Source organism: Melanotaenia boesemani, chromosome 22, assembly GCF_017639745.1.
Source record: "Melanotaenia boesemani isolate fMelBoe1 chromosome 22, fMelBoe1.pri, whole genome shotgun sequence".
NCBI classification, from domain to species: Eukaryota; Metazoa; Chordata; class Actinopteri; order Atheriniformes; family Melanotaeniidae; genus Melanotaenia; species Melanotaenia boesemani.
This window is the reverse complement of record NC_055703.1, coordinates 17298458-17310440: the sequence shown is the minus strand read 5'-3', so window position 1 is coordinate 17310440 and position 11983 is coordinate 17298458. Positions and strand designations below refer to the sequence as shown.

Sequence of the window (11983 nt, the reverse complement as noted above, 5' to 3'; positions counted from 1 at the left end):
ACATTAAATGACACAGTTTGGCCTCTTGCATAGGACAACATAAATGTTGTTCTTTCTTTTTTTAAAGTAAATTCTGAAATGTTATGAGAATTACATTGAATGGATAAGGGTTGCTAAAAAAAAAGAGAAAAATAAGAGCTCCAGCAGCCATCATCAATCAGATCAGACTTCTCAGCTGCTAATTTTCTGATCCTGGCTTTGACATCGCATTGGACATGTGAGACAGTTTGCCTGAGGCTATAATTAATTTCTGGTTTTTATTTTTTTCATTTCTTATTTCCCATAGTCTCTTTTCACTGTTCTTTATTTCATCCTCATTTAGTTGTTAAATTTCTACTACCTTCATGTGCTTAACTTTTTCACACTTTCGTTCTTGCTTTCGAAGTTAAGACTATTTTATTTATTTACCTTGAAAGAAAGCTCCCAGCCAGCGCGTCTCCCGCGCAGCATCAAACCAAAAGCCCGACTCTAGGTACCTCCCTCCCTGCAGCCCATGTGGGAGGAGCCTGTTTCCTAAAGAACGAAGTGTATAACACTCTGCAGCCAGCCACAATGTGTGTCAGAGGACTGTCTTTGCTCCCGAAGTAGATGACTGCTCCAAATCTGGTGTCTGTATTACTGACTGCGAGATACGAGAAAAATTGGTTCACACATTATCATCCCAAGTCAGGACGAGGTGAGCATCTTCTCATTTCAGAAGCTCGTGTAACTCTTGTTTCACATCCTTCAGACAAAACAAAGCCTCTGATAGATTTAATTGTTGTCATTTTATTTATTTATCAGCCAAATCTGTATTTGTTTTTTTTAAACAATTTTTGTGTGTATGCAAAGAAGTGCGGCAGTGAGCCATTTGGCACAATTTGTGCGTAACAATCACATTTACGCACATTCTCCTGTGAGATCGGTGTGGTTTTTAAATCCCACAGAGGAGGCAGTTTGGTATTTAGTGTGGAGGACTGTGTGTGGGCTTTTGACTCATGCTCTGTCTTTAGTGTAGTTTTCAGGTATGATAGAGGGGAGAGGAAATGGGGAGGCATTCTTTAATGTGGACACCAAAGCAGAGTATCTTTTGTCTCCACAGGTTTTTCGATTGGGGGATAGAATGCCGGCGATCATGAGTAAAAACTCCGATTTGGAGTTTGACTCCTTACAACCATGTTTCTACCCGGATGAGGACGACTTCTACTTCTGTGGTCCTGACTCTGCGCCACCGGGGGAGGACATCTGGAAGAAATTCGAGTTGCTGCCCACTCCGCCCCTCTCTCCGAGCCGCGCCGCGCTACCGGGAGAGCCGGCTGCTGCCTCCCCGGAAGCAGACCCCCTTGGCTTCGGCTTAGGGGACCCTCTGGATTGGGCGTCCGAGCTGCTGCTCCTGCCCGAGGACGATATATGGGGAGCATCCGACGATGGGGACCTATTCGGTTCCGCTTTGGATACAAACCCCAACAGCATCATTATACAGGACTGTATGTGGAGTGGGTTCTCTGCCAGGGAAAAGCTGGAGCGGGTGGTAACAGAGAAACTGGGTAAAGCTATTTCCACAGCCACAGCAGGAGGAAGGAACGTGTGCGTCAAAGCGCCGGAGGTGGTCAGCCGCAACTCGGTATCAGAATGTGTGGACCCCACTGTAGTGTTCCCCTTCCCGGTCAACAAGAACAACTGCAGCAGGGACGCAACTGGGACCATTAACACATCCACAATTCACGGGGACGCGCAAAGTGACTCCGGTAAGAATAAGAAAAACTTTTTGTTACTTCTGAAAAAAAAAAATATATATAAAATATATATATATATATATAAAAAATATTTAATGCAGTGAGATTACATCACTATTGGTATTATTTGTATTATTGTTGTTATGGTTATTATTGTAATTGTAAGCTCCGCATCCTATCTAATCATGAGTGGAGCTGTTCATATGACTGGCCCAAAATCGGATTACCTCGTTACATTCGACATACTCGCACAAATACACGCACGCGCATATACACATACACAGTGGAGTAGTGACACAGTGAACTCGGTTTATGTAATCTGTGGGGTCCTCATCCGGCAGATGGCAGTAAAATGGGGAATTGTGTGCCTTACTGAACTCTGTTGGCATCGATGCCAAACAAAAAGACACAACACACACACGCACACTCAAACACACGCCGACCAGGTTGTGGGAGGAGAGATGAAATTGTGTTCAATAATGTGATGAGCTGACGAGGTGTCCGGTTCGCAGCACCGTGATTTTTCTTTTCTTTACGCGTGGATTAATAAACTAATTACGCACAGCGAGTGAGAAATTGGCACTTATTTTGCAGTCTGTCGTAACGGCTGACCTGAGTTCAATTAAAAGCTAAAATTAGGTCCTCGAAAATAAACAGAAGAAAGAGTCCACATAAAAAATAACAGACAAAAGACCCCAAAAACGTTTTCCATTGTCTTTGTTGAGTATTGCGACAGTATAGTGTGTCTAAATTGGGAAAATACTGTTTAATAGTAAAAACCAATACTATATTTTCTGTATTACTGGCCATGACTTCCCTAAACAAACACTCACAAGTCCTTATCAGAGTCTTTTCGCTCTCAAACAGTAGTACAAAGGCCTCCAGCTTGGCACAGAGGGCAGACTCAGTCAGCCTTGCCAAACACCTCCTCCATATCGAATAAAAGAAATCGTAGGAGAGGCCGGACTGCTTCTTTTTTTGGTGATGGTTGTCGGGGGGTGACAGCTTTGAACAAGCGCTCCATCTCGACAGCTGTCTCTCTGGCGCCGCTCCAGCTCTGGGGCTTAAAATGTGGTGATCCGATCGCCTGCCGCCCCACTGTCTCGCGCACTCTGCCCCTCCAAAGCGCTTCCGCCGCTTGTAGTGTGACTCGTCTCTCTTTGTAGGCTATTTCCCGCGCTCTTTGCTTTTTTTCATAAAAGGGACACTGACTTACGATACAAAAAATGTGGTTTTTCCATGTAATCTGACCAGTCTTAGTATTAAAAACACACTTTCCATAAAAATCAGCTGTGCAGATGGAAGAGTTGAATAGATTTCCTCCAATAAATGAACTGTTCCATTCTGAGAGTGAAACACCAAAGAGCCTCACATGTGGCAAAGTCAGCCACACCCCCTCATCCAGCCAGCTGTGTCTAGCTTTGTTTTGATGTCAGCAAGCAGACTGTGTGTGCAATCAGCATGTGTGTTGAGACAGCATCCTGGCGCAGTGGTGTCTGAAGTGGGTTACCATAAGCTGTAAAATGCCACACTCTTCAGATGCTCCTGAGCTGATAATGAGAGCCATTATCACAAAGGCATTTTAACTGTGCCTCACACTCTCTGCCTCATGATTGGTCACTTCCTCTCACCTTCAAAACCCACTGTCAGTGGATGATAACACTCAGCTTCTTTGCTCAGTTTTAACATAAGAGTTAAGATGAGGAGCTTACTAAAGAGCAAAAGTTAATTTTCTTGACGACCTTGCTGCTATCTCACATACTAAATGGTTTTTGGGACTCCAGTGATAGACTGAAAACTGTGTCGTTTTAGTCTCAGAGGATTAGAAGTTTTGAAAGGGGGAGTTCGATTAAAAGGCAGAAACAGAACTTGTGTGCTCAGCACTGAGACTGAACATGCCAATGCCTGCAGAGTGGATTAGTTGAGAAGTGACTGACACTAAGCATTAAGATGTTTTCTACTTGTGCAAACAGCACTGAGCAACATTCTCTCCCACACACATTCTCTCTTTATCTGACTCACCTATGTATGCTGTACATTCACATACATATCTGTCACCTGCTGGTACACATAGTGAGAATAGTTGGTGTGTCAAAGCAATTAACTTACTTTGTCTTCTTTTCCCAGATGAGGACGACGAAGAGGAAGACGATGAAGATGAGGAGGAAGAGGAAGAAGAGGAGGAGGAGGAGGAGGAGGAGGAGGAAGAGGAGGAGGAAGAGATTGATGTTGTAACAGTAGAGAAGAGACGCTCCACAATCAGCAAGGCATCCCCCATGGCTACAGGCACGGTCACCATCTCTGTACATCCCAAAAGTCAAGATGGGAGAGGAATTGTCTCAGGGTCCGGCGTGATGAGTCGGTTCGTCAGCCGAGCTCCTCAGGAGCTCATCCTAAAGAGGAGTTCAGTCCACCAGCAGCAACACAACTACGCAGCCCCCTCACCGTATGCCTCAGATGATGACCCAATCCCACCTCCAAAGAAGCAGAAGATAGCAGATGCACCACGCCCTCCTACCAGAACAACCTCTTCATCCTCCTCATCCTCCTCCTCATCCTGCATCTCAGTAACCGGCACATCAGGGGCGCGCAGCAAGCGCAGCACCAGCGGGGACAGCAGTCCACGTGGCAGCTCCGACTCTGAGGACAGTGAGCGCAGACGCAACCACAACATCCTGGAGCGCCAGCGCCGCAATGACCTACGCTCCAGCTTCCTGACTCTGCGTGACCACGTGCCAGAGCTGGCACACAATGAGAAGGCAGCAAAGGTGCTGATCCTGAAGAAGGCCACCGAGTATGTGAGCTCACTAGAAACAGAAGAGATGAGGCTCCAGCAGGAGAAGGACAGGCTCCAGGCCCGCAGGCAACAGCTGATGCGCCGGCTAGAGCAGGCGAGGACTCGCTAACAGACAACCGCTTCAACACAGAAACACTCTCATATACCCTTGACTGACCCTCCTTGTGCCCCCAACTCCTCTGCCTCAACTGAATCTTAAACAGGATTAGATGCACACATAGGCCTAGAGACTTAAGCACAGGCACATGGGCCTGCATATCTATTGTACACATGCACATACAAAAACAAAATCTCAGAGGATGTTCATTTTAAGATGCTTACATACACCTGGAGGAGGGGAGGGGAGTGGGCGGAGGAGGTTACTGGAGGGATGCTTGGACTTTCACTGCCGCCACTTTTTTTGCACATTTGTTGACGTTAAGAATGTTTAGGGTTTACTTTTTCAATCCAGTCACATCGAGGAACGATAAAAAGAGAACAGAATGAGGAAAGAGACACTTTTTAGTCTTTACCTTCCTCTAATTTTTATATAATTTCTATTTGTATTTTTTCTTCTTCTTTTTTTTTTTGTACTCACTGTGACACCAGCCTGGAATCTGTTGATTTCACAAAGGGGCGGGTGTTAGAGGGCACTTTGCTTGGAGAGTTCATGTACAAGAAGCAGTGCACACTTACTTTGCCTTCACAACTGCAAATCTCAAAAGACTATAATGACTGAGGCGTTAAGGGACACATAAACAAAGCCACTACAGGTTCTCTTTCTCTCACTCCTCTCACACTGGTGCTCAAACCAAGTCAGTGGATGTATAACTGTGCACCTTGCTAGCCGACACTTTTGTATATAACAATAGTGTACAGACAAAATACACTCAGATCTGCCTTGTTTTATAACACTTTGTCCTTGGTTTTTTATATATATACAAGTCAGGAAGCTGCCAATTACTAGACTGGAAGTTTATATACATTTTAAAGTACTGTAAGGCCTCAATTTATGAGAGTCATTTGTAATATAACAACATATTGTTTTTTCTTCTTCTTCTTTTTCTTTGTATTGTATCATATTACTAATTCTACACACCTTTATGTTTTTAGTGTGAATCTGATACATACTAAATTTGATACTTATATTTTCGTATGAAAATGAGTTCTTGGTAGATATCACTTTATCTTGTCATTTTCTCTATCTCAAATAAGTCTTTTGAACAACAAATGTGCTCTATCTTTATGTACCTGGACTTTGTTTTCGTTTTTTTTCTCTTTTGTTTATATTTCCTCTATTGTTTTTTTTCTTTAATTTTTAAAATGTACATTTAGTGCTGCAACTCATAGCACTTTGAAATACCTCATTTTGAAAAATAAATAGACATCATAAAATCCTGATCTTTATCATTATTTTGTTTTGTTTTTTTTGTTTTTTTTTGCCAAAAAAATAAGAAAAAAAAGGGAACGTTCCATTTAACCCTTCACCTCCTGTATGTCTGACTCTTACTGTTTATTGTCCTGCTTGCATCCACATTTATGTATTTGTTTTGCTCCTCTTAAAAAAACATCCTGACAAAGAAAGAGAGTGTCTTCTGAATCCTCTCAGCACCCTGCGGCTACCTCCCCCTCTGTAGCCTCTTACACCCACCCACACACACACACCCACACACATCAAGTGCACTAGCGCACACATTTCCACATGCACACTTCTCTCTTTCCCTCTCTAACCAACACAGCGTTTCCCGCTACATTGTTCAGGCTGTTGCTATGGAAACTGGAGCAGCTGCTGAGTGGCAGACACGAGAGTGAGTCTTTTATTTGTCTGTTAGTAGTCTGTATTCCTGCTCGCGTGTGTGTATGTGTGTGTGAATGCAAATGTCTGTATGTGTGTGTACCTTTTGTCGCGGTCTGTGTGTGGCCCGGGCGCCTGATATCTTGTGCGCTGCCTGCCACGACGCCAGGACAAGGCTGGATACTGTTTACCAACATCAGCCACATGGCTCTGCCCTCCTCTCCCCACCTCCGCTGGCCTCCCCTCTCTCCCCTGTTCCTCTGTGACTCCAGTGTCGGGCCTTAGCCCAAATATGTGCCTTTCAGGAGCCTGGCCAGGCGTTCTCTGGAGATGGCTGAAAGAGAAATCTGTTGCTATGGTCTGCAGAGCCATTCAGCACAACAGTGTGTTCATAGTGACATAGAAAGCAGGGAATTAAGATGGTATAAAATACACATTGTTGATGACTTTGAGTAATCCTTTTTATCTAGGAAGAATTGTGAGCCAATGATCCATTCTTCTTGTGCAAAATTATATCTAACTTTCTCGATAATACCACAGTATGAATCAAACTAGTGATATGTATTTCACATTCAGTCACTTTATAGAGGCTTCATCCTTAGGAGTAGGGCCAAAATGATCCAGAGGTATGTGGCCTGTGTAAGACACAGCGCTATATGAAGACTGATGACTTTGTTTTGGAGTTGAGACAACCCAAGACTAAGCCTCTCAGTGGGGGAGTGGAACTGGTGGATTACATAACAGGGGTCTAGTGTCTTTGTGCACATTTACAGTGCATGTGCGTATACATGTCAGGAATCTGGTCTCTTTATCTGTGGATGTGTGTGTGTGTGTCCTCTCATAGGACTTCCACTTACCATCTGCCTAATGACTTATCCTGCTTGGTTATAGAAGAAAACAAGTTCATGGACAATAACAGTGAGCATTTAAGAGGTAAAAGAAAAAAATGCATCACAGCCAATAAACAAAGGAAGTTTGTTTTAACAGTTTCATATATATATATATATATATATATATATATATATATATATATATATATATATATCCTCCCTTCAGCCTCACTCATGCTGACATGTTTCAGCTGCAGTTAATCTATATGCTCTGAAATGAGACTAATTGGTTTAGAAGGGAGCTGATGTCGCAGAGTAGCTATCTCCTATGTTTAACAGACATATGGCCATGGCTTTTCTTTCTGGTCTGTAACTGCCTGACTGGCTGGAGCTGCTCAGACACACAGGGCACAAATCTAATGGGCTTACGCCCCACTGACGGAGCTGTACAGAAGATAATGTGACACGTTTTTTTTTTTTTTTTTTTTTCTTTTTAATGCGTTGGTGTTGTCTCATTGGAGATCTTAATTACTGGCACAGTTAATTGACAAACACTTGCCACAACATTTCTGTTGTCCTGTTGGACACCGGATCTGTATTCAACATGTTAACCTTCCCATATGGAGGAAAACAATACCTCCCGTGTGTGTCCGTACACAAGTGTGTCTCTGCCCTGCCTCTTCACAATGGCATCACCCATGCACCATACTGGGCTCTGTTTACCCAGAGCCTTGTTATCTGTGGGGGGAGTGTGTGTGTGCTTGTGTGTGTGTGTGTGTGTGTGCCATGAGAGAGTGTAAGGGGGGGGTGTCACCATCTGTTGTGGGGTCTAGCGCTGTCACAGGTGCTCAGAAATGGTGTGCGTTGAGGTTACGGTAGGTAGAGGAGCAGAACCATATACGGTAAGGGTGTTAGGAGGTATTAGGGCAGAAAACATGGCTGTGTGTGTGGAATGGGGGCAGTTCCTTGAGGGAACCCTTTGCCCTAGCTGAGTAATATGCAGCCGAGACAAAGAGCTGTGGAGCTACAGTAATTGCAGAACACACAGAGGACAGTGAAGCAAGAGAGTATGGGAGGGAGGGAAGGGAGAGAAAAGAAGGCCTGAGTGTTTGATCAAAGTTTACCGAAGTCTGAGGAGATTTGCATACAGATGGTACTGTAGCACAGCCCCCATAATACCTTTCGCTCTCTTTATTTTTCTTTTTTGGTCGCCCCCCCACCCCCCTGCCCCCTCTCTCTCTCTCTCTTTCACACATGCACACTCACAAACAAATGTAATAGGGTTTCATTGAAGAATGCATGAATAGCCTTTCAATAGCACGTTCTGAGGAAGAAACAGCCTTGGCAGCACAACACAGCAAGAGAGAGCAAAAGTGAGAGAAAGAGAAAAGATAAAAAAAGAAAGACAAAAAGTAAGAAGAAGGATTGAGACAGAGGATGGGAAGAGAAAGAGGAATAAGAATGGAAAGAAATGAAGAAAAATGCTTCTCTGCAGCATTAACAAAAAATAAAAAAAGAAAGAAAGAAAAACTGAAAAACACATATAGAATAGCTCACCTTTCAAGAGTCAAGAAAACAGCCACAGTGTGCTGATATCAATTCACTTCGTCCATTCATTGGTTCTCTTGGCACATCTTCAGACCATACTGAGTCTGAATGCCATGCTTGTGGGGATATTGATCATGTAAGAACCCTCCTCTTATGTAAGACATTGTTTTGAGGCAAGCCCCTGATAAAAAAACTGTTGTGCCAAGTTACAGAGTTTGTACTGTACACAACTTGACATCCAACTGTGAAAGCCACAAGTATGTCTAAAACCAGTTTGAGCTTGCTGCAGCACTGCTGACAGTAGAAAACTACATCAGACCGTTCGCTTCCAGGATCATATTTAAATATCAACAACCACCCAAACTGAGTGTAAGCGTATTTATCCGTCAGTGAATAATTTGTGAAACACTTTTCAAAACAGTGGTTATGAAGTGGAGGCAAAGAAACAGTCGGGTATAATGAAGTGGTGACAGGAACCACAAAAATACAAATAGTCAAAGGAAAGAAAATGTTCAAGATAAGCAGTATATTATAAAGCGTCAGCATCTAAGATTAGTATCAGGTCCTGAGTCCTCTGAATCCATCCAACAGAAATAGTATTTATGAGGATCTAACATCAATGATATTTAAAATTTTCAGTAACAAGTTTAAATAGGTATAATTAGGCAGGTAGACAGAATAATCGTTGCCAATTCTTTGTCTTACCCCATATTAAAATAAACAAAATTAAGGTAGATAAACAGCTGAACTCAATGTCTTGAAAGGCATATTATTTGGCACAGGAAAGATGTAAACCGTTTTTCACTGAAACCACTTCCTGATAAAAACAAACAACAAATAAATTGACATTGTGACATATAAAGTTACCACGACAAGTGTTGTGGAAAGAATACAAAAAAACTTTTTTTTAAAATAATTAATTAATTTTTTATTACTGTACTACAAATGAAATTTCACAAGATTCCAGTATGATTACATGCAAACTAAAATGCTGAGAAGACTATCTTATCAGGTAATTGTATTCATAAGGGAGGACACCTGTGGTAGTAAATTATAAATACTGCTTTCTTTTGACTTTAAAAACATGGAGGTCAAAGTTAGACAAGATATTCATATCTGAACCAACAATTCAATCAACTGAATTTACTTTTAGCACCCGGACTAGCTGAAGAAAGAACTTCTTGTACAAATGTGTTTTGGGGATAATCAAATTCAACTCTGTTACTACACATTTTATAGGTATACCTCGATCAGCGTTTCATCCCTGCTATCCAACGTCCTTTCACAACGTCCTTAGGTACAAAATGAAGCCCATATCACGATAAGTATAAAAAAATGAGTATACTACAAACAATATATTAGCAGAAAACCAAATTTAAAAAAATAGAATTTGCATTCATTTGATGACTATTTATTTACAGCAAGTCTTAGTGTGTCTTTGCATTTCAGTGTGCTTATCAGTGTGTATAATAGTGCATCCTCTCAACCTCCTTCTGAGTGTGTGTGTGTGTGCACTTATCCAACTCTGCATGTGTTTATTTGGGGTAATCACTGGGGCGCTTCTGTGTTTGTACATTTGTAGTGGGGCTGATTCATGGTTGTTCCTCCAGAGGAAACAGATAACAAATGGTTTTCTGGTGCAATAAACACTGTCCGCCTCTAAACCAAATTAGACTAGACTAAACTCTGCACGCAGCAGCACAAGGGTGAATTAAATGACCAACTGGGAAACTGTCCGATGATAAAGTGAAACTCAGTAAAAGGCATATTGATTCAGGACTAATTGTGGGGTAGCACAGTCACCTCAGGCCTAAGCAGAATGTCTAGACTCCCTTGTGGTTTATGGTACCAATCAATCAATTTGCATTTGACCGGGGACATGTTTGGCAACTACAACTTTGAAAAACTTTGCTGCAAGGGTCTCTTCTTTCTTGGTAATCAATACGAATGCACTGAAACATAAGATCCCTCCAGGGTAACTCACATATTTTGCTGCTGCATATTTTGACTGGAAATGGAACACTATTATGCAGGGTTTTTAAAAGTAGCTATGACATTAGTAAAACTTGTCAATTTCAGGAGTTCATTGGACCTTATTTTACGATAGTAAAATAAATTAACAATATACACTTGTGTTTCAAGGTTTCACTTTCTGGACAGATTTAGTGCAAAAGTAAACTTTTCGTGATATTCCAATTTATTGTGATGTGTACATTGTTCATATAGGGAGTCTGGAGACGCCATGGAAAACATTCTGCTGCCTGCAACATCCGCCAGCATGACCAGTTTGGCAGTGGATCGGTATTGGTTTATGAAAGCATATTCTTGGAGGGCATGCGCTTGCCAGAGACACCCTGACTGCCATTAGGTACCAGGATGAGATCCTCAGACCCATTGTTGGAACATATGCTGCTGCAGTGAGACCTGGGTTCCTACTGATGCTTGACAATGCTCAGCTTCATGTGGCTAAAGTGTGTCAGCAGATCCTACATAACAAAGGCCCTGATGGTATGGACTGACCTGCCCGTTCAATAGCCCCAAATCCAATTGAGTACCTCTGGGACATCTTGTGTTGTTACATCCGTCGCCGCCACATCACACCACAGACTGTCCAGGGTTGACTGATGCCCTGATCCAGGTGTGGGAGGACATCCATCAAGAGAACATCCATTGTCTCATCAGAAGCATGTCCAGACGTAGGGAGTACATACAGACACGTGGAGGTCACACACACTATAAGCAACATTTTTAATTGTCTTAAAGAATTCTTGCAGATGTTGGGTCAGCCTGTGATTTGATCTTTCCACTTTTATTTTGAGTATGATTCTGAATCCAGACCTCCAGGGGTTAATGATTTTAATTTCCAGTGATCATTCTTTTTCCACTATGTAATGAATAAACATTTTCAACTATAACATTTCATTAATCATGATCCAAGACGTATTGTTTAAGCATTTCCTTTATTGTTTTGAGCAGTGTATAAATATTTTTGAACTCTTTAAACGTTTTCTTAAACTATCAGAGTGGGGGTTCGGAACAATCAACTGAGCATGACCAAATTATGCTAAATGCTAAAACATACAACAACTTTGAAAGATCTTGTAGCCTTAGGATACCTGTCACAAAAAAATAACAGACTAGGGGAGTTGTGGAGCTCAAGACCTTGAAAAGCGGAAAAAAAGACAGGCAAAACTGCAAGTCTTCTGGGAAAAGCACAAAAAATGGCTGGAGTTCAAAAAGGGGCTTCAGGAAGATTTAGCTGATGCAGGAGAAATGGTTCCCTGTATAGAAATGGGGTCACCAGAAGGGCATCTTGTCT

The 11983-nt window shown here is 42.2% G+C and overlaps 1 protein-coding gene across 1 annotated transcript; it reads left to right on the top strand.

The window, feature by feature from the left end:
* The first annotated feature begins 393 nt into the window (after window positions 1-393).
* On the top strand, window positions 394-5892 carry mycn (MYCN proto-oncogene, bHLH transcription factor). The gene is made up of 3 exons (XM_041976698.1): window positions 394-676; window positions 1082-1727; window positions 3843-5892. The coding sequence occupies exons 2-3, from the start codon at window positions 1103-1105 to the stop codon at window positions 4619-4621; spliced, it is 1404 nt and encodes a 467-aa protein (XP_041832632.1). The 5' UTR covers window positions 394-676; window positions 1082-1102; the 3' UTR covers window positions 4622-5892.
* Window positions 5893-11983: the final 6091 nt, after the last annotated feature.

Excerpts from the sequence above, each read along its gene's own strand:
- mycn (XM_041976698.1), top strand. The coding sequence starts at position 1,103 with ATGCCGGCGATCATGAGTAAAAACTCCGATTTGGAGTTTGACTCCTTA. Across the intron at positions 1,728-3,842 it reads GGACGCGCAAAGTGACTCCG|ATGAGGACGACGAAGAGGAA; the intron begins GTAAGAATAAGA and ends TTCTTTTCCCAG.